General features: G+C 44.4%; 3 protein-coding genes across 4 annotated transcripts in view; 2 read left to right on the top strand and 1 right to left on the bottom strand.

The window, feature by feature from the left end:
- The window catches only part of itga10 (integrin, alpha 10), a 43,944-nt gene extending 40,127 nt beyond the window's left edge, over positions 1-3,817 (top strand). The window contains exons 24-30 of the mRNA XM_076280881.1: positions 540-624; positions 861-974; positions 1,216-1,323; positions 1,594-1,707; positions 1,990-2,085; positions 2,329-2,442; positions 2,758-3,817. Coding sequence (XP_076136996.1) covers positions 540-624; positions 861-974; positions 1,216-1,323; positions 1,594-1,707; positions 1,990-2,085; positions 2,329-2,442; positions 2,758-2,814 — 688 coding nt within the window. The 3' untranslated portion in view covers positions 2,815-3,817. The remainder of the gene's footprint in view (positions 1-539; positions 625-860; positions 975-1,215; positions 1,324-1,593; positions 1,708-1,989; positions 2,086-2,328; positions 2,443-2,757) is intronic.
- A 500-nt stretch (positions 3,818-4,317) lies between these two features.
- On the bottom strand, positions 4,318-16,343 carry polr3c (polymerase (RNA) III (DNA directed) polypeptide C). Of its 2 annotated transcripts, XM_076280882.1 has the most exons (15): positions 16,232-16,343; positions 15,794-15,940; positions 13,245-13,509; positions 12,812-13,030; positions 12,254-12,333; positions 11,819-11,923; positions 11,413-11,505; positions 10,085-10,165; positions 9,952-10,003; positions 9,678-9,738; positions 9,200-9,350; positions 6,763-6,864; positions 6,327-6,376; positions 5,708-5,857; positions 4,318-4,752 (listed from the first exon to the last, which is right to left on the bottom strand). In XM_076280882.1, exons 2-15 carry the CDS (start codon positions 15,938-15,940, stop codon positions 4,671-4,673), a joined length of 1,638 nt encoding a protein of 545 aa, XP_076136997.1. In that variant the 5' UTR covers positions 16,232-16,343; the 3' UTR covers positions 4,318-4,670. The 2 variants fall into 2 exon arrangements, with proteins under 2 accessions (XP_076136997.1, XP_076136998.1); XM_076280883.1 differs by lacking the exons at positions 15,794-15,940; positions 16,232-16,343 and adding an exon at positions 14,868-14,955.
- Positions 16,344-16,413: 70 nt separating this feature from the next.
- Positions 16,414-20,000, top strand: part of rnf115a (ring finger protein 115a) — a 9,041-nt gene continuing 5,454 nt past the window's right edge. Inside the window, exons 1-4 of the mRNA XM_076280888.1 lie at positions 16,414-16,516; positions 17,669-17,727; positions 18,358-18,412; positions 18,828-19,120. Of these exons, the coding sequence (XP_076137003.1) occupies positions 16,439-16,516; positions 17,669-17,727; positions 18,358-18,412; positions 18,828-19,120 (485 nt within the window). The 5' untranslated portion in view covers positions 16,414-16,438. The remainder of the gene's footprint in view (positions 16,517-17,668; positions 17,728-18,357; positions 18,413-18,827; positions 19,121-20,000) is intronic.

The raw sequence follows: 20,000 nt of genomic DNA on the forward strand, positions 1-20,000 counted from the left end.
GTTAAAGGTGTGAATCAACAGGAAAGGTAAAGGACCATACCCATATATGACCAAGGAAAAGGGAAGTAGACCAGAAGGGAAAGCACCGACCCTTCACAGGCCAGACATGACTTATGAAGGAGCCATTCCACCAGACATGATCAGAATGTCATTAGGAACAAAGTCTCACAATACATCAGATAGGAAAGTACTGTAAAACCCAAATCACACAATAATAACACATAAGATACACACATTTTTTGATGTACAAACAGGGAAATGTTTCCACCATTATAATAGGCTCAGCTCAATTCTGATTGGCTGAGCGGCGTTCCAGTGATCTGTCATGGATTTGCACAAGTTGATTGTCAATAATACAGAACAAAATGCGTTTCGTATCAGTTCAATAGGGAACACATCTTTTTCCTTTCAAATACGGGACGATTCCGTATTTTACGGAACAGTTGGCAAACCTATTTGTTTGTGCCACTAATAATGCCACTAATAACTGCCCCCCCCACCCCTCCCCCTGCCTTTGCATTGGGTTTGTCCCGGTAAAGTGAATCGAACCTGAATCGGTATGAGGTGCATCCCACCCGGACTGTCTCAGAAGCCATGGGACCAGAGTTCTACACTTACTTCAGGGTAGGCACCAAATCATCCCCACAAATCACACTCACACACACACACTCACACCCACACTGGGACATCTGATACGTTACTGTAGTAAGGTGTTGGCATATTTATGTTTAGATAGTTATACTGAATTTTGTGTGTTTGTGTGTGTGTGTGTGTGTGTGTGTGTGTGTGTGTGTGTGTGTGTGTGTGTGTGTGTGTGTGTGTGTGTGTGTGTGTGTGTGTGTGTGTGTGTGTGTATCTAGGTGCAGAATCTGGGTTGTTACTCAGTCAGTAATCTGGAGTTGAGTATCCACCTTCCTGCCGTGGCTGTGGGGGACAGGGCCTTCATGTATGTGGCTGAGGCCTTCTCACACAACGTGAGTAGCTCACCAACATGTACGATTCATGTCACAACTGATTTCTTTATTTTGTCTTTCATGTATCATTATGTTTTCATTTTCAAATGCTTACATTTCTCACAATTTCCATTGTGTGCGTATGCATTGTATGCACCTGAGTATGTGTGAAAGTTATGTGAATCTGTGTAGGCCTGTGAATCAGATTGTATGCTTGCTTGTCTATAATATGTATTTATTTGTATGTGTGAATCCTCTGCAGACGTCAGGTGTGAACTGCAGCATCAGGAGTGATCTCCCTCAACTGAAGGACAGACAGAAGGACGTGTGGCCACTGCACCCAGAGGACATGCTTAAGACTGACCTGCTGGTGTGTGTGTGTGTGTGTGTGTGTGCGCGAGTGTGTGCGTGTGGTTTACTTCTAATTAGCTCATTTGGGTGTGTGGAATGGGGAGGGTAATCATTATCTATGGTGTTAATTGTTTAAAGTAGCATGCTTGTTTTACAAAGCCAAATGTTGCCAATTTGCCAATGTAAAGTAAGCAGAGAGCCAGCTAATGTGATGCCAGTCTGTGCTTTTTGATCCCAGCGTATGTGTGCTGACCTCACCTGAATGACCTTTCACCTCTGACCTCACTAGAACTGCACAAGGTCATGGTGTGTGGAGGTGACATGCCAGATACAGCAGCTGCTCAAAGCCCAGTCTGCACTCATACGCCTCACCAGGAGAGTGAATGACAACTTCTTTAGACAGGTACTGTGCGCACGCATACACACACACACACACACACACACACACACACACACACACACACACACACACACACACACACACACACACACACACACACACACACACACACACACACACACACACACACACACACACACAGTCAGCACTGGTACATCTCACGAGGCGAGTCAACAACAACTCCCTCAGACCAACACACACTCAGACTAATGTGAATACAAAATCATGAATTAATCATAGAAAAATTCCTTTCATAGCTTTTGCTTTTTGTGTGGTTCTCTTCAGGCAAAGTTTAAGTCAGTGCGGATTGTTGGCTCCTACACACTGACTGTGAAAGAATCCAACCTGATAAAGCTGGGCAGTGCTGCCATCTGGAGGGAGGTGAGAGAACTGCACTCGTCTCCACAAGTTTGGGCTAGCAGGACCATATTGCAGTCAGCACACACACACACACACACACACACACACACACACTTGTGTCACACATGAAGTCTGATTCTCTTCTTGACCCTGTGACGCATCCACCTCTGTCTCCTGGCAGACATCATTAACTCAGCTACATCTATGCTCATCCTTAGCCAAACTAATTTCCACCTGTGTGTGTGTGTGTGTGTGTGCGTGCAGACGGTACTGGAGATTCTGAAGGGCCGCTCCATCCCCATCTCTCTGTGGATCCTGATTGGCAGCATTATCGGCGGCCTGCTGCTACTTGCCCTCATTATCTTCATCCTGTGGAAGGTCATCATACACTCTCTCACACATGCACACACACACTCACATACACACGCACACACACACACACACACACACACACAGCTGCTGTTCCACAGTCCACTGCTGCTCTATTTGGGTCAGTGTAACTGATGTTAGTAGAAGAGGCGCACACCTGCATACTATTGCCTCCGCATGGCTTTCATCAAATTACATCTCATAAATTCCCAGCGCCTGGTGTCCTGCTCCAAAAACACACACACGCACACACGCACGCACGCGCACACACACACACACACTCTCAGTCCCTAACATTTCTCTCTCTCTCTCTCTCTCCTTCAGTTGGGATTCTTTGCAAGAAAGCAGAGGAAGGAGTCAGAGGAGGACAAAGATGACTAAGCCCCGGTGTCATGGCAACACCTATGCAACATCACCTCCATGGCGACCGGCCTACTACCTTCTTCTGCCAACTTGGCAGCTCCTTGCAGTCCCTCCCACTGCAACCACTACCTACACACCCAAACTGCACTGCACCCCAAACCCCGTTTAGCATTTAGATTCACTCATTTGACAGATGCTTTGATTAAAGTGACTTGCAAGTGAGACACAACACTTGTTTCAACAACACAGCAAAGTTTCAGTGCATTAGGAGACCTTGGAGAATTAGGGCCTGTGTCCAGCAATCACGTTTTTTTTGTGCCGACGGCGGATATTTTCTATACAAATCCTATGAAGTTCAGCGTTCACAGCGCTCAGCGCCATTTGCGCAAAAAAGCTCTTGGCGCTGAACTTTTTTTTTTTTTTTAATCTGTTCCATCTTTAGAACAGCGCTGGTCTCGTCATAACCTAGCAACAATAAACACTTGACTGAAGCGCTCTGAAAATGAGGTTGAGGGCGCGGTCAGCACAAAAAGGTGATTGGTGGACACAGGCCCTTAAGTACTACACCTATTCAATAAGATTTAGTGAAGAAGAGAGAAATCTATTCCACAACCGATCAGGTGAAGAAGGGCACAGTGTCTGTTAGGCATGTTAGGAGAGTTAGGCATGTTAGGGTGTGAGGAAAGGAGGTGTCCTCTACAGCAGTGGGGGTCAGCACACTGGCTTTCCATGACCCTCCCTCCTCTCCAGTACTGAATGCAGGAGCGCAGGTGTGTATTGGGGAGCACATGCAGTCAGCACACACACACACACACACACACAATGCTACTCCTGTTTATACCAAGATGGTGGCGGTTGGGCTACACAGACATACACAGACACAGGCCTTTGTAACATAGTAATCCTGTATCATTACAATCATGTGCATTTATTTAAACTTCAGTTTCATAACAGGTTTTCACTTTGCATTATTTTGCTGTTTTGTAAATTGCTTTCAGGTCTGATTTTAAAACTGTTGATCAATAAAAGTCTTTTGTAAACTGTAACCAAGGTTGTTGGTCTTGTATTCAAGTGCTTTGAGAGAGTGCTTTACAAATAAAATAAATGTATTATTATTTGTTTTATTATTAAGTAATTCTAAAACCTAGACAGCAGCTGCCCAGTCTAGCTCTTGTAATCATTCTCAGTGGATTTTGCCTTACATCTAGATGAATGGACAATGGCATTATTTGTCACACCATAGCTTCCCAACTTCATATGGACTGATTATATCAGGCACCCAAGGCCTGATCACAACAGAGACTCAAGATGAGTGGTATTTCAAGTTTGTGTAATTGTACTATGTATTAATGTAAAATATGCATGGTCTCAAAGGTCCACATAAGTGAAAGGATTCTCATCAGCCATGCGTCAGGACCCTTCCACTCTCATCCCAATCCCATTCCGCCCGAGGCTTCAGGTTAACTAAAGTTGCTTTAATGCTGCCTCTCTACACTTCACCACACAACAGTAACAGCCAAACAAAATCAAAATATTTTATTGACAAATCTATTCAAAGAAATAATGATATGAAGATGAAGTATATTCAGACTGGCAGTGGACATATACGGTCCTCGTCTGGTGAGCGTCTGGTCGAGAGCCCGTCCATAGTTTGGTGCCATCAGGTTCGTTCCCCCCCACACTGTTTGACTTCACCACCCAGGGGCCATCTCCATTCATCCCAACAGTAAAACTAGGGTGACTCTCGGCGCCCATGGTTACACATCCGCTAGAACATATCAGTGAGTTCTTCTCTCATCTCTTGTCCCCCTCCTCTCTCTTTCTCACTCTTTTCTTTCTTCACCCTCCATCCCTCCATCTCTCCGGCCTCAGGGTCAGTGGGAGGTGCCTGTGGACTTGATGTAGGACTCCAGCAGGAATATGGTCTCATCCACCTGGTTCTCACTGGAGTCCAGCCTGCAGACAGACAAATAAAACACATCTTCAGACCTTCTTTGCGTTTTAATGATATGGACTTGCCATATATTAGCATTATTAATTATCATCATCATTGATTGATTGATATCTTGTGCGTCATAACCCGTCAAGCCTCCCCTGAGTTAAACCACTCCCACCCGTGCAATGTCCGCTTGTGAGGTTCATGTCTGAACACTCGACTTTGAGTGTTTGAGATCCGGACCTAATTGTCCGGAGGTCATGTGTGAAAAGGGCTATAGAGTGGACAGCTGTGTGAGTGTGTATGAGGCAGAGGAGTGGATTAGTTCTATAGGCTATTCTATATATTATATTGTGGAATGTGTGTGTGTGTGTGTGTGTCTGTGTGTTTCACCATTTGCCTTAGTATTGTTACGATGATGTGTTCGTGAACTTGGTGAAATAGTTGATTAGGTGTGTGGTTTCATACTTGTTTCATACTTGGCTAGAGTTGTGCCAGATTGAAGTAGTCATTGAATAGGTGCTCTACTGTATTTAGCATTGAATAGGTGCTCTACTGTATTGAGTATTGAATAGGTGCTCTACCGTATTTAGCATTGAATAGGTGCTCTACCATATTTAGCATTGAATAGGTGCTCTACTGTATTTAGGATTGAATCGGTGCTCTACCATATTTAGTATTGAATAGGTGCTCTACTGTATTTAGTATTGAATAGGTGCTCTACTGTATTTAGGATTGAATCGGTGCTCTACCGTATTTAGGATTGAATCGGTGCTCTACCGTATTTAGTATTGAATAGGTGCTCTACCATATTTAGTATTGAATAGGTGCTCTACCATATTTAGGATTGAATAGGTGCTCTACCGTATTTAGTATTGTGTAATCAAACAATCAAATGGTGTTAGTGTTCATGTTTGTGTCGGTGTTTGCATGTTTGTGCGTGCGTGCGTGTGTGCGTGCGTGGATGTGTCATACTTGTTGATGTGATGTCGTAGCGCCTCGAGCTGCTGTCTCTCTGGGGCGGTGATCATCTCCTCGACTTCCTGAAGCTGAGTACCCTCAGCCCCCGTGGCCTGCAGCGAAGCCAGGATCGCCTCGATCCTCTGAGACTTCTCCAGATGACGCCTGCCAATCAAAACACAGCACAGTTCTGCCAATCAAACCACAGCACAACTCTACCAATCAAACCACAGCACAACTCTACCAATCAAACCACAGCTTAATTCTGCCAATCAAACCACACCACAATTCTGCCAATCAAACCACAGCACAACTTTACTAATCAAACCACAGCAAAATTCTACCAATCAAACCACAGCACAGTTCTGGCAATCAAACCCCAGTACAATTCTGCCAATCAAACCACAGCACAATTCTGCCAATCAAACCACAGCACAGTTCATCCACAATGGTATTACCTGAGGACCGTAATGTGATATTTGCTTACTTTTCATGTGACGTGCAAGCATTATGTTCACACTGAATTCTTAACTCTGAACGTGAAATGGCAGTAATAGCATCCCATCAAACACAAATACTGCTGGAGAACTGTTAAAGACAGACAGACAGAAAGCACCAATGTAATCCCACTCACTTGTTTTCCTTGCTCTCGAAGAGGCGTCTCTCTATAAGGTTGGCCACTGTCTGCATCAAACACATGACAGACCCTCATTAGGAGACAACATCCAGACATGAACACTGGGCACTATGGGGCCTTATTGGGGGGTCTGGCCACGAGTCCAGTGTAACTTTCAAAGACATGAATAGCATTTTATGGATGTACAAAATAATGTCATTTGGTAGACGTTGAGAACATCCATTAATTATTTTGATAATAGAGGCGTAATGTGAACTCCGATATATTCATGACTGGGCACCTGGGTCCAGTAGGAGTCATTCAGACGCAGTGTGATGTCCTGTGTGTGCACCTGGGTCCAGTAGGAGTCATTCAGATGCAGTGTGAAGCCCTGTGTGTGCACCTGGGTCCAGTAGGAGTCATTCAGACGCAGTGTGAAGCCCTGTGTGTGTACCTTATAGCAGCGCTGCAGCAGCATCCTGGCTGTGGGCAGCTGGTTGACCGTGTACAAGTAGAATGTGCGGGAGGGGGCGTGGTCTGGGGTCTTTGGGATTTCCTACGAACACATAATATAGACAAACAATGAAGGCCTCTTCCTGATTATTTATTTATTTTGTCCTTTTAATCCATTACACAATCTATTACAATCTATCCATCCATAAACCATCCATCCATCCATCCATCCATCCATCCATCCAATCAATCGATACCAGAGCATGGGCGTCCCTCTCCATCTTCAGGAATCATTTGAAGAGCCAACTCTTCTGAGAGTACCCCTTCTCCGAACATTTCTAACAAACTTAACAAGCTATCCCACACTTTCCATATACAGGTGGGTCTCAAAAAATTTGAATACGGCAGAAAGGTTAATTTTTACCCTCTAATTTAGTTGAAAAAGTGGATTTTTCATATATTCTAGATTCATTAGATATAAAATGAAATATGTCAAGTAATTTTTTGTTGTAATCTTGATGATAACGGCTTACAGGTCATGAAAACTAAAAATGAGTATCTCAAAATATTAGAATAAGGAGGTTATAATACAGAAGAGAAATCTTTTGCACAAATTATTGTATTATCATTGTGGCATGTTATGGAGGCAATCAGCCTGTGGCACTGCTGAGGTGTTATGGAAGCCCAGGTTGCTTTGATAGCGACCTTAAGGTCATCTGTATTGCTGGGTCTGGTGTCTCTCATTTTCCTCTTGACAATAAACCATAGAGTTGCCTGGCCAATTAAGCACAGTAATACCATTGTAAGCAAACCAGTTACTAGCAGTTTTGGCACTGTGGGCAGGTGCAGAGTCCTCTTGAAAAAGGAAATCAGGATCTCCATAAAGCTTGTAAGCAGATGGAAGCATAAAGTGCACTAAAATCTCCTGGTAAAAGGTTACATTAACTCTGGACTTTATAAATCACAGTGGACCAACATCAGCAAATGACATGGCACCCCAAATCATCACTGACTGTGGAAACATCAAACTGGACATCAAGCAACATGGATTCTGTGCCTCTCCACTCTTCCTCCAGACTCTTGAGACATTGATTGGACACTGATATTCAAATGAAATGCAAATTCTGTTTTTATGTGAAAAGATGAGTTTTCACCACTGAGCAACGGTCCAGTTCTGTCTCTCCTTAGCACAGGAAAGACGCTCTAACGCGGTCTCTGATTCTGGAGTGGCTTGACAATAGGAATGTGGCACTTGTCGCCCATTTCCTGGACACGTCTGTGCGTGGTGGCTCTTGAAGCAGACTCCAGCCTCAGTCCACTCTCCTCGTGAAGTTTTTGAATCAACTTTGCTTGACACTTCTCTCAAGGCTGCGGTCATCCTTGTTACCACACTTTTCCATTCCAGACAACTTTCCATGAATATGCTTTCATACAGCACTCCGTGTACACCCTGCCCACCTTTTCTGGCTTACCCTCCTTATGAAGGGTGTCAATGAGTCCTTTCTGGACAACTATCAAGTTTGCAGTCTTTCTCATGATTGTGATTGTGTTTACTGAACCAGACGAAGAGTTTAAAGGCTCAGGAAACCGACATTACTGTATTCCTGAACTCTTTATTCTAATATTTTGAGATACTCATTTTTGGTTTTCATGACCTGTAAGCTGTATCACCAAGATTGCAACAAAAACATATTTCACTTTATACTTTTTGAAGTATAAAGTGAAATATGAACTAAATCAGGGAGTAGAAATGAACTTTTCCCACGATATGAGACGATTGAGACCCACCTGTATATGCACTTCCTCTGCACCCACTTCTATCGATCTTCATTACTTCTTCTGTCAGTCACTTGATTACTTCCCTTTGTCACTTAACCTTCTGCCTTATAATTCTCTGGTTATCTAGTATAAGTATATATACTCTTTTGATCCTGTGAGGGAAATTTGGTCTCTGCATTTATCCCAATCCGTGAATTAGTGAAACACACTCAGCAGTGCTCGGGGAGCAGTGAGGGGTTAGGTGCCTTGATCAAGGACACTTCAGCCATGGATGTGGGCATGGGAGAGCAGTGCTAAACCACTTCCCCCGCCCACATTTTTCCTACTGGTCGGGGATCAAACCGCCAACCCTTCGGTTACAAGCCCGAATCCCTAACCAGTAGGCCACGGCTGCCCCTCTTGTATTTTATGTAAAAGTAATACTTAAAAGGTAATATTTATTCATTATTATATATTTTTTCTTTATTGTTTACTCTAAGGTCTCTTTTTGCATTGCAGCTTGAGTGCCGGTCCATTTGTAAGTCACTTAGGATAAAAGCATCAGAGAAATGAATAAATGTACGTGTACATTAAATGGACATCTATACAGTACATCCATTCCACCATCTATGCACATCCATCACAGGTGCGTTTTGCATGGGAGGGTGCATGCATCTCACCTGAAGCTGAACAAGGTTTTCTGACAGTAGTGTGTAAAGCATGTCTTTAGCCTCCTTGGCTGGAATCATGGCAAAGTCCTCAACCTGCTTCTGCTCCAGGTGTCGTTTCCTTAGCAACAACCGGAAAATACGAGCCGACCGCGAGCCGAATCTGAGTGGACCAAAACAGGTCAGAGTGATGCATTTTGGGATAGATAATCTCTGTAACAATTGCTGGATAGCCCAATTGAAATAAATGGGGTCTACAATAATAGCACTCCGCATTTGGAATGTGTACTTATCTGCAGGACATAAGCTATACAGTGGGAGAGCATTGTGATTCAATCTCTGCAAGTTGCTTCAAATAAAAGGATGACCAAAGGGTAGCCCTCTGGATCCCAACAGGGAGAGACAAGAACAGAGGCTGGCAGTGACACTGGTGTCCAGAGAGGACAAGTGCATGTGTGTGTGTGTGTGTGCGTGTGTGTGTGCGTGTTACCTCTCCTGCACCACAGACTCCAGGGTAGCTCTCGCCAGGTTGGCCAACGCTCTGTGCAGGTCTGAGGCCGGAGTTAAAGACCATCAGTGCACAACTTGTAGCGCTCAAATGCTTAGTGTTTATCAGTGTTTCTTGCAAAATTAGCTTTGCATCTGCATTCAATTTCCCAGATATAAGACATCAATAAAGAGATGACACACACAGACAGATGGATAAACACACAGATACACAGCAAAGTGGAACTGGAGACAAAGGCAGCAGTGTTAAAGGATACTGACAACATACATCCCCCCTCCACTGTCTCCTGACTTCCCAACAAACTCCATCTGTAATGAGAGACTGGTGATTAGTTGGGTCAAAATGGACCTGCTGCAAAAGCCAGTTTGGGTCAAGATGTCAGGTCTTACCGGGTCATCCACCAGTAAGCTGAGGTACTGATCCAGAATGGGTCTGCTAATGCTGTAATTTGCGGGAAGGGCTCGGAAAATCTGACAAAACACACACACACACACACAACACACACACACACACACACACACAATGACTGTCTATCACATCAGGTATTATTGTGGGAGATGAGGCCGTTGGTTACACTGATTCTACAACAGCTAAGGGGCGTTGTTAGGCACGACGCGCTAGCGGAGCTTAGCTGTTGTTACACCTACAGACTCAAGTGGCTTATTGCTTTTCTAAAACTGTTACTATAAATACCTGGCAAAATTTCATAAAGTAAAGGCACAGCAACTAGAAATGTAACGATTTATACATAGATAATCATTATTCGGCCAAGAATGGTTGTCAAGCAATGTCGATACGTAGCTACTTTAACTTTTGTATCAAGTTATGGTAGCGCAGTAATATAGAACGAAATGCGGTAAAGGTGTATGTTTATGCTGCATTTTACAACGGCATCGAACACAATTCAGCCAATCACAATCAAGGACCGGAACTATAAGTTTTAGAATAAAGATTTCCGCACATTGGCACCAACATTCGATTATATTAGATTCCATTGTTTTCACTACAACCCCACACACCAACATTAGATTCCATTGTTTTCACTACAACCCCACACACCAACATTAGATTCCATTGTTTTCACTACAACCCCACACACCAACATTAGATTCCATTGTTTTCACTACAACCCCACACACCAGTGTCGAACTCTGCCGCCGCTGTGTAGACGACGGTTCAGTTCTATTCTGTAAAATCCACTGTTTATCTAATGCCTGCCAGTTAAACATGTTGGCGCTGATGTGCACGGTAAGTGACAGCGCACTCATGCCTGCGCCTACTTGCGGAGCGCTTAAGGGTGCTACTTCATTGGCTGCAGGAGGTTACACCAGAGACTTTCTAATGTGGAGACACAGCACTCAAAAAAGACTCCATAGAAATGCATGGGGCTAGTTTGTCATGCCAATATGGCCGTTGTCTACACATATCCCACCCCTTCCTCGGCAAAACGTCGACATGTGAATACATTGAGCCAATCATGTGGTGTGATGTGAGTACATTGAGCCAATCATATGGTGTGTTGTGAAGACATCGTGCCAATCATGTGTTGTGATCTCGCCGCTGGAGCAAGATTGGTGTCGTGAAGCTTTGCGCACGCGCAGTTCGACCCAAAGACTGTGCCCGATGAGTGCCCATAAAACGTTGGTATATGGCCGCCGAGTGGAGGGACTTGCCTAAAAGGACTTTGGTTACACTGAGTATGCAAGGGAAGTCTTACCTCATTGGCTGAGAGAGGTTGTGTGTGGGCAGCTCCAGGCTGAGTTGTGACCTCACTCATTCTCAGCATGGTCCGAACGATCTCACTGCTCGTCTGTCAACACATAACACCCACAACCAACAGGACAATACCCCAGGAATCAGAGTTAGTTAGAGCATTTCTACTCAATGCAGAACACAGTGAAGCCCATTTATCTGCATGTAACATAAAACTGCTTCATAAAAATTGAGTTTAAGAAGACAACATTTAAGACTCAGAAAAGAAAATTATTAGAAAGGATAACCACTCCGTCACAGCCTGGGAGATTAATAACACCCAACCATCATTTTAAAACTTACACACAAGTATATCTGGGCAGGAAGGCTAACTAAAGAGGGAACGGCAAGTTAGATATGAGCTGTCTGACCTGGTCCAGCTTGCAGGCCACTGCGCTGATGATGGCCTGATCCCTGAAGTGCAGGTGGAAACGCTCAAAGTTTACCTGCCAATAGATCCCCTCATCACCCAACGGCTAAGGAGACAAGAGGAGGAGGAGGAGAGGAAGAGGAGGAGGAGGAGGAGAGAGGAGGAGAAACAAACAAACAAGGGAAGAAAAGAGGACGAGTAGAAGAGAAATGAACACAAGCAGAAGATGTGTTGGATGTGGAAAGAAGGTGAAAGAAAAGAATAGGAAGAGGCAAATGGAAGATGTGGGGGAATTGTTAAATGTTCACAAAAACATAAACATAAATCATAAATAGCAGCATTTTCTGAGTGGAGATCAGTCATGCAGTCACCACTAGGTTCTGTAGTGTTCTGTAGTGTTCCCTGAGTTCTCCGAGTGTACTGCGGTGACACCCACCTCTCCGTTGTCCAGTTTTGCTCGCTTTCCCCCTCTCTGGTCCTCTGCATCCTCACCAGAGCGCCGGCGTTTGCCTCGGCCTGACACACAGTGCAAATCACCACTCATATGAACACGGCCTGACACACAGTGCAAATCACCACTCATATGAACACCTACACACACTAAACACTTTCACATGTTCAATAGACGTCTGCCTCAGCCTGACACACATTGCAAATCACCACTCATACTGTATGAACACCTAGACACACTGAACACTTTCACATGTTCAATAGACGTCTGCCTCAGCCTGACACACAGTGCAAATTACCACTCATACTGTATGAACACCTACACACACTAAACACTTTCACATGTTCAACAGACGTTTAGGCAACACTTATTGACTCACATGCACACATATTTAATAATCAGCAGTCACTTCATTATCATCCTCTAGATGAGAATGATGCAAACACTTGCAGCATGCTAAATGCCATTTGACATAATATCTGACATAATAACTATGTGTGTGTGTGTGTGTGTGTGTATGTGTGTCTTGTCATGCAAACACACCTCTGAGGTTTATCTGAGGCAGTTTGTAACAATCAGGGTTACTTTCGGGTGTTGGGGGGCATGTGATGGCTGGTGGGGCAGGAGCAGTTTCTACTGTGCTTGTTGTGGTTGGAGGTGCGCTTCCTTGCTCAGCCACATGGGGGCAGCGCTGCAGGAAGTGAGTCTCCACCAAGTTGGAGAACGCCGAGATCACCTCACTGTAGTCCATACTGCAGCCATCTGTACAGAAACACCCACAGACCAGGGACAGACCATGGGAAATAAAAACAGAATTAAAGTCATCATAACTTAGAAAGAAGACACTTTTATCCAAAACGACTTACAGTATAAACATTTGAAAAGGTAATAATAAATAGTCTTCTTTCATTTAATCTTCAAGAGTTGTAAACACACACACAGACACACACACACACAGACACACACACAGTCTCACCCTCCATATTGTGTGTAAGCCTGTCAGCGACAGTCTTGACAGCGCAGGTCATGGTCATCTGTCCCCGCTGCAGGATCTCCTCCACGATGAGCTCGCCCGTGTCTCCGTACAGACTCTTGGCCGTGTAGATGTAGCGGGGGTAGCGCAGCATGTGCAGCACGCGCTCCACACACACGCGGTACTCCACAGGCGCCCCCGGGCCCCGACGCCCACCGCCAAACAGACACATGCCGTGCTGCGCCAGCACACACAGAGACTTCTTCACCTGCACAAGGGACAGATAGAGTTGTTATTGCCCCAAAGGGATAATCATTTCCACACACAGAGACTTCTTCCCCTGCAGAGGAGACAGATGGAGTCTTTATTGTCCCATAGGGATAATCATTTCCACACATTTTCCATTACGTCCCATAGCACAAACACTCCATATTAAAACATTTAACATGTAACACATACATGTATGACCCATCCACCCATGTGACATATCCCATCCACACAGCACAAGCATGACATATATCAAGTAACATACTTACACACATCAAAGTGAAAAACATAAATCTACAAGACATTACTGAGGTGATGGTGGCAGTATTACAGTTTGTTTAGGACTGTGATGGCAGTGGGAGCAAAGTTTTTTTTAAAGAGGCTTTAGTCCAGTTCAGTGCTCTATATCTGCGGCTGGATGGGAGTAGTGTAAAGAATTGATTCAGGGGGTGGTCTGTGTTAGCTGCTATTGTGTGTGCTAGGCGTGTGATGGCTGTGTCATTCATGTCTGATAGGCTGGGTGGGGGAGACTGATTAGACTGATCTTGGAGGCAATATGTGTGATTTTAGTGAGTTTGTTTTTGCAGGTGGCAGTTAGCATTGTGTAAAAACAGAGTGAGCAGTACAGCAGGGTGGGTTGGATGATGCTTTTGGAAAGTAGGAGCAGGAGGTGGGGGGCAATAGAGAGGGCGTATAGTTTACGCTTGACATGTAATCTTTGTTGTGGGCGTTTCTGGACGGCAGTGACATGTTCCTTGAAGTTGAGTTTATTGTCTATGAGTCCCAAGTATTTAAAACTGCTGACCTGTTCAACTGGTAGGCCGTGTATGTGGGTATGGGTCAGTCCAGGGGGTGATTTGGAGGTGTGAATGACCAACTCTTTTGTTTTGTCTATAGGGCCGTGCACACGACGCCGGTTTTTCGTGAAACCGGTGAGGTTTTGTTAACGGTTACGCCTTGCACGACGCCGGCAGTTTAGGAGACTGAAACCGATAGCTTTTGAAACCGGCTTCCGAAGTGGGAACTTCTGAAACTGCCGGCTAGACCGTGCCGTGTAGACGTGTGAAGCCGGCAATCCTATGACGACATAGCCAGCCCCACCCCTAACCCAGCCACGGCACGACCTGACATGTTGCTTGTCAAAACAAACCGAACCATTTATTTATCATATTAAAATGTTTTTCTTTCCCCTGTCATGATTTATATGCCTATCAGCCTTTAGTGGCTAAGTTAGAAGCACGCGTTAGCTTAACCTAGTTAAACATTAGCTTACTGCATGTTAGTGTTTTCTCCCGTGGTGCTCAGACCTAATGCAATGCGTAGGCTAAGCATTTGAAATTTCACATAGCAGTCACATACCTTGAAAATGAACTTTATTAGTTTAACAGTTGAATTGAAAACCGAATTGTAGTCTCCTTATTTCATGCGACTGCTTAACCAGAGCACTTATTAGACATTCTCTGGCTTAACAAACTGTTTCAACAATGTTTTCTTCTACTCGATTCACGCGAAAATATCATGAAGCTTCTGCACAGCGGCGCCATCGACTGGTCTGGCATATGCACTACAGCACATTTAGCCGATTACACCTCTGTGTGTACACGCGAGATTTTTTCTTGCCGGAGTCGTTAAAGGTGTGAAAGCGGTAAGAGAAAATCCACCCGGCGGTGTCGTGTAAACGGCCTCTAAGTTTAGTTGAAGGTAACTGTCCTGACACCATTGTGAAAACTGTGAAATTGAGTCCTGACACACTGTGATGGAGTTGTTTGTTGTTGAGTAATCCAACTATGGCAGTGTCATCACGTATTTGTAGTAGGTAGTGATGGGTGATGGGCTATTGCAGTCGTTGGTGTACAGGGTGTAGAGGAAGGGGCTGCACAGCCCTGGGGGGCTCCGGTGTTGGTGATGATGGTTGATGATGTTGTTGAGCCAATTCTCATGACAGGAGTCGGTTAATATTAGTGTGGATGGTAAAAGGTCTATACTCTCAAATTAGCCTAGTCTGGAAACTTTTATTAGGATATCCTTCTCATGTTCTAAACATTAGTACACATACTGACTGGCCATACTGCAGGATTAAAGGTAGGCAGCACAGGGAATGTGTCACACAATCAGGACAGAGGGACCTGCTCCAGACTAGTCAGTGAAACTGATTAAGGAGCAACAGACAAGTAAGTACAGCCTACTTCACCTTTAGTTGCTTCAAAGAATTATTTAGGAGTGAAAATGGTGCACATAGCCTCTTGGCTTTTTCTAGAGATACATAGTAGGAATCATTAGCCTACCAAGTCGAGGGGCAAGTTGGATTCCTGGACGACGGCTCGTAGTATGAGTGCTCCACTTCTGATGAGCTGGGTGCCCACTTTCTCCACTACCTCCCCAAAATGCTCCTGCAGGAGGAGTCCACACAGACGCACCTCCTGGGCCGTCATCTGCACAAATACATCACACACACACACAGTCGGCAAAAACCATCGTGTACACACATGGTTGTATTGGGCAATAAGCAAATAAAACTACAGCTACACCGAGTTAAAAACAGCTCAGTATTGATATTCAAAGAGACGGGGAAACAAAGAATGAGGCTCAGGGAGAGCAGCTGACAGTCATAATCTTGACACCGGTTTTTTTCTTTCCTTTTTTCATCACAAACTGAGAGCATATCATCGTCAGCACCACTGGAAAATAGTAGCCTACATCGTAAGAAGAAAAGTATTTCCTACCTTTTATGTACTTTCCTATGAAAGCTCAATATGTTAAGTTAATAAAATAATATCCCAAACTAAATATGATCACACACATGTGTTAACTGTTGTGAACAACTTCCGCCCTCGGACTCACAGATATGAACGAACTGCATGCTGGGCCTCTGGCGGACCGCCTCTTTCCTCGACCAGGACGACGTCACTGTTTGTGCTATTCCAGGAAAAATGGCGGAGGCAGCGGCGGTCCCCCCGCATCGGTTCTTCTGTCACTGTTGTAAGGGTGAAGTGAGCCCTAAACTCCCGGTATGTAAGCTGTTTTGGTGCATTAGTGTTCTGTCATTCCCGTGCAATGTATGTCCTGTTCTGCAAAAACGCTGCCAAGTAGACCGAGGCAAAACAATCGAGCTTGTCAATGCTAGCTGACAGGCTAGCACAATTGCCTTAGTTCTTTTCACCCGCTAGCCAGCGTAGCGTAGGATAGCTAGCTGGCTATATGCGGGGCCCTAACAAAAGCTGAAGGAATGTTGTTTGTGTCGTTCAGAATTGAAACAGCACGTAAAATTGATTCCTCAGTGGTACGTTCAGCACAACATCCTTGATGGGTAAAGCTGTGGAATGATCGCAGATTCAGGCAGCTCGTTAAATAACTCAACCTTAGTTTCCTAACGTTACCTAGCTTTTGGTTTGTTTTTGGATATATTGTTCTGCCTTGCAGTGTCTCGGTTGCTATCAGGCATTGAAGTCTGTGATGGTTAGAAACAGTATCACTAAAGAAGTCCGATGACCGTGTGTAGAGTAATGCTGTACATTTAACTGATGAATAATGTTTTACAAATGGGTAACACGAAGGAAAGCGAAACTGAAATGGTTCAAGGTTAGCTAACGTCAGTCACCAAGCAAGCATTAACGTTATAGTACCACGATTAACCTAATGTTATAGGTCGTTGACACCATCGTGAATGGGTTAATATCTGCCTATGGTAATAATCCCCATTCAGTCATCGAATCAGTTTGTCAATCCACCATTAGCCCAATTACACCCATTTACACTATGCCACTAAGCCCCTTTTTATTTCACTTCCTCGTAGTTTAAAAGCCCAAACTCACTGTCTGTCAATACGTGTATGAGATTGGAATTTCCACATACTTATTCAGGAAATGCTACTGTGTCCGGGGTGTGTGTGTGTGTGTGTGTGTGTGTGTGTGTGTGTGTGGGGGGGGGGGGGGGTTGTTTTGTTTACATTAAATGAGTTTGCTGGTGTATCTGTATCCTAGTGTCAGAGGCCATTTATAGTTTTTCGCTTCCGAGAGCGCAGTCACAGACATGTTATGCCGGTTCTTCTATCTGTAAAAGCAGACTGCGCTGCGGGTGTGTTGCATGTAGTCACAAGCAGCCCGAATGACGGTAGTGTTCCGGTGAATGTTTCCTACTGATTAATGCTGGGTTGTTTTTAGGAATATATCTGCCCAAGATGTGACTCGGGATTCATCGAAGAAGTGACAGAAGATTCCAGGTGCACTTACACCTAGATTAAAGCTGGTATTCATTAAGCATTATAAACAAATTAATGCATAGTTATAAAGTACTCATAACACCTGAATGACCTACATGATTTGCTACTAGGTAGATATATGTTTGTATACAGTATATGAAATGCATTCATATAAAGTGTAAAAATGTTATAGTTTGTCCTTAGAGCTTGAAGTGTAATGTGTAATAAAGCTTATTGTACTTCTTGATAATGATGATGATGGCATCAAGAACAACATTAAAGGTTGAAGTAGCTGTATAATGCATTGTGATACTTCAAGCTGTAAGGGTTTACAATAACATAACATGTTAAGTGCTGCCATGGCTGTGTATGTCAGGGTTTTTAGGTTTTACAGGTGTTAATACTTTATAGCCCTTGATGAATGTGTTTATAATTCACTGACTTGTATTAAAGTGTTTCCAATGTTACATGGTTTATAGTATTTGTCCTTTTTTTCTGAAGGCCACTATACTCAGACCATCATAAAACAAATAATTTGTTGAGTGGCCTAATTCCCATTTATGCAAGTAGGAACAATCTGTGTAGTTGGGATTTGTATTGATATTCAAACATGCTGAATGCTTAACTGTCTTCTGTCTGTTTCCTCTCTAGTTTTCTAGAAAACGGTGCAAATGGATTAGACGACACAGCCACACAGTTTGCTGAGGTACAGTGCCCTTTCTTTGTGTTGCGTTGAAACAGTTGTACCCTCATCAGGCTCAGAGCAGCCCTCTCTCTCCTCCAGAGCTGTGCACATCACCCTATCTGTGCATTATTTATCATGCATTTGAATCTCGTTATCAAACTCTGCTGAATTTACATTTCAATCATGGTACATAGTTGTCGATTTATTGATAAAGTGATCAATCAAATTGATAAACTCTTCTGTTATTGATATTGTTGATGTTTATAATGGTTGTGTTTTTGTCTCCCTTATTTTGTTCTGTCTGTCTCTGTCTCCTCTCTCACTCTCACACACACTCTCTCACACACACACACACACACACACACACACACACACACTTTACCCCTGTGTATCTCTCTCTTGTCTCTCTGTCTGTATCTCTCCATCCCTCCCTCAGCTCTGGCGCCTGTTGTTTGTGGACAGGCCGTTCACAGTAGACCTCGACAGCCCAGACTCGGAACCCCGGGTGCCGGGTGGTGGCGGTGGCGCTGGAGGTCTGGGACTGGGTGGGGGGAGCTTCGGCGGCTCAGTCCCCGGGGGGCTGGGGGGTTCCCTGGGGAGCCCACTAGGGGCCGGCGCCGGCGCTGGCAGTGAGCACTGGGGCCTGGGTCGCCCTCCGCGCGTCCACACTCAGAGGCGGTACCGGTCCAGAGGGAGCAGTCGACCCGACCGGTCCCCAGCTGTGGAAGGGTGAGTGTGGCGTCCCGGCAGAGAGCTGCCTGCACACATCGCTTACTCTCTTCTCTTTTAAAGCTAGCTGCCTGTACAAATCACTTACTTTCCTTTCTCTCAATACAAGCTGTCTGTACATATTTCTCAGTTTGTTCACTGTTCTGTGTCGGTATAAACAGAGCCATATATAGAGACATCTCTCCTGCTCAACTCTTTTACAGCAAGGACATAAAAGATAGTTTTTCCAATAGACAAATAAACAATTCTTCTGACAATCTAGATCTGAGAGTAGAAAAACTAGTGTGTGTGTGTGTGTGTGTGTGTGTGTGTGTGTGTGTGTGTGTGTGTGTGTGTGTGTGTGTGTGTGTGTGTGTGTGTGTGTGTGTGTGTGTGTGTGTGTGTGTGTGTGTGTGTGTGGTATGTTTATGTGCCAGAGCCTCGCTGATCATGTCCACACATCTTTTCAGTCTCACACCACCACAGTCCATCTCTCTCTCCCTTCCTGTCTTTGTGCTTAGTCTCACTTTAGAGCTTTCAATTCCTTTGTGCCATCCTTTGTTCTGTCTTAAGTCTCAAGAAGTATAACTTTTTCGCATTTCATTTAAATTCTCTCTCTCTCTCTCTCTCTCTCTCTGGTTATCTGACCCCTCTCTCTCTCTCCCCTTGAATCCCTGTGTGAGGGACCAGGCAGTACAGCAACCGGGACGCAGAAATAAAGTTTAGAAATAAGGATTTATTTGATGAATGTAATGAATATTGAATGCTGAGTGTAAATGTTCATCTCTGCTGAATTATGCATTTAGGCCTATGAGATGAGGGAGTACAGCTATGAGAGTCATGATGCAGTAATGTCATTCAGGCCTATGGGATGGAGCAGTACAGCTATGAGAATGATGAT

Source organism: Alosa pseudoharengus, unplaced genomic scaffold (assembly GCF_046254945.1).
Source record: "Alosa pseudoharengus isolate Yale_2024_CS ecotype anadromous, Long Island Sound unplaced genomic scaffold, YU_APseudo_1.1 YU_APseudo_1.1_scf_12, whole genome shotgun sequence".
In the NCBI taxonomy this organism is placed as follows: Eukaryota; Metazoa; Chordata; class Actinopteri; order Clupeiformes; family Clupeidae; genus Alosa; species Alosa pseudoharengus.

Excerpts from the sequence above, each read along its gene's own strand:
- polr3c (XM_076280882.1), bottom strand. The coding sequence starts at position 15,940 with ATGACGGCCCAGGAGGTGCGTCTGTGTGGACTCCTCCTGCAGGAGCAT. Across the intron at positions 10,004-10,084 it reads GCTTACTGGTGGATGACCCG|ATGGAGTTTGTTGGGAAGTC; the intron begins GTAAGACCTGAC and ends CTCTCATTACAG. Across the intron at positions 9,739-9,951 it reads AGGGGGGATGTATGTTGTCA|ACCTGCACAGAGCGTTGGCC; the intron begins GTATCCTTTAAC and ends CTCCGGCCTCAG.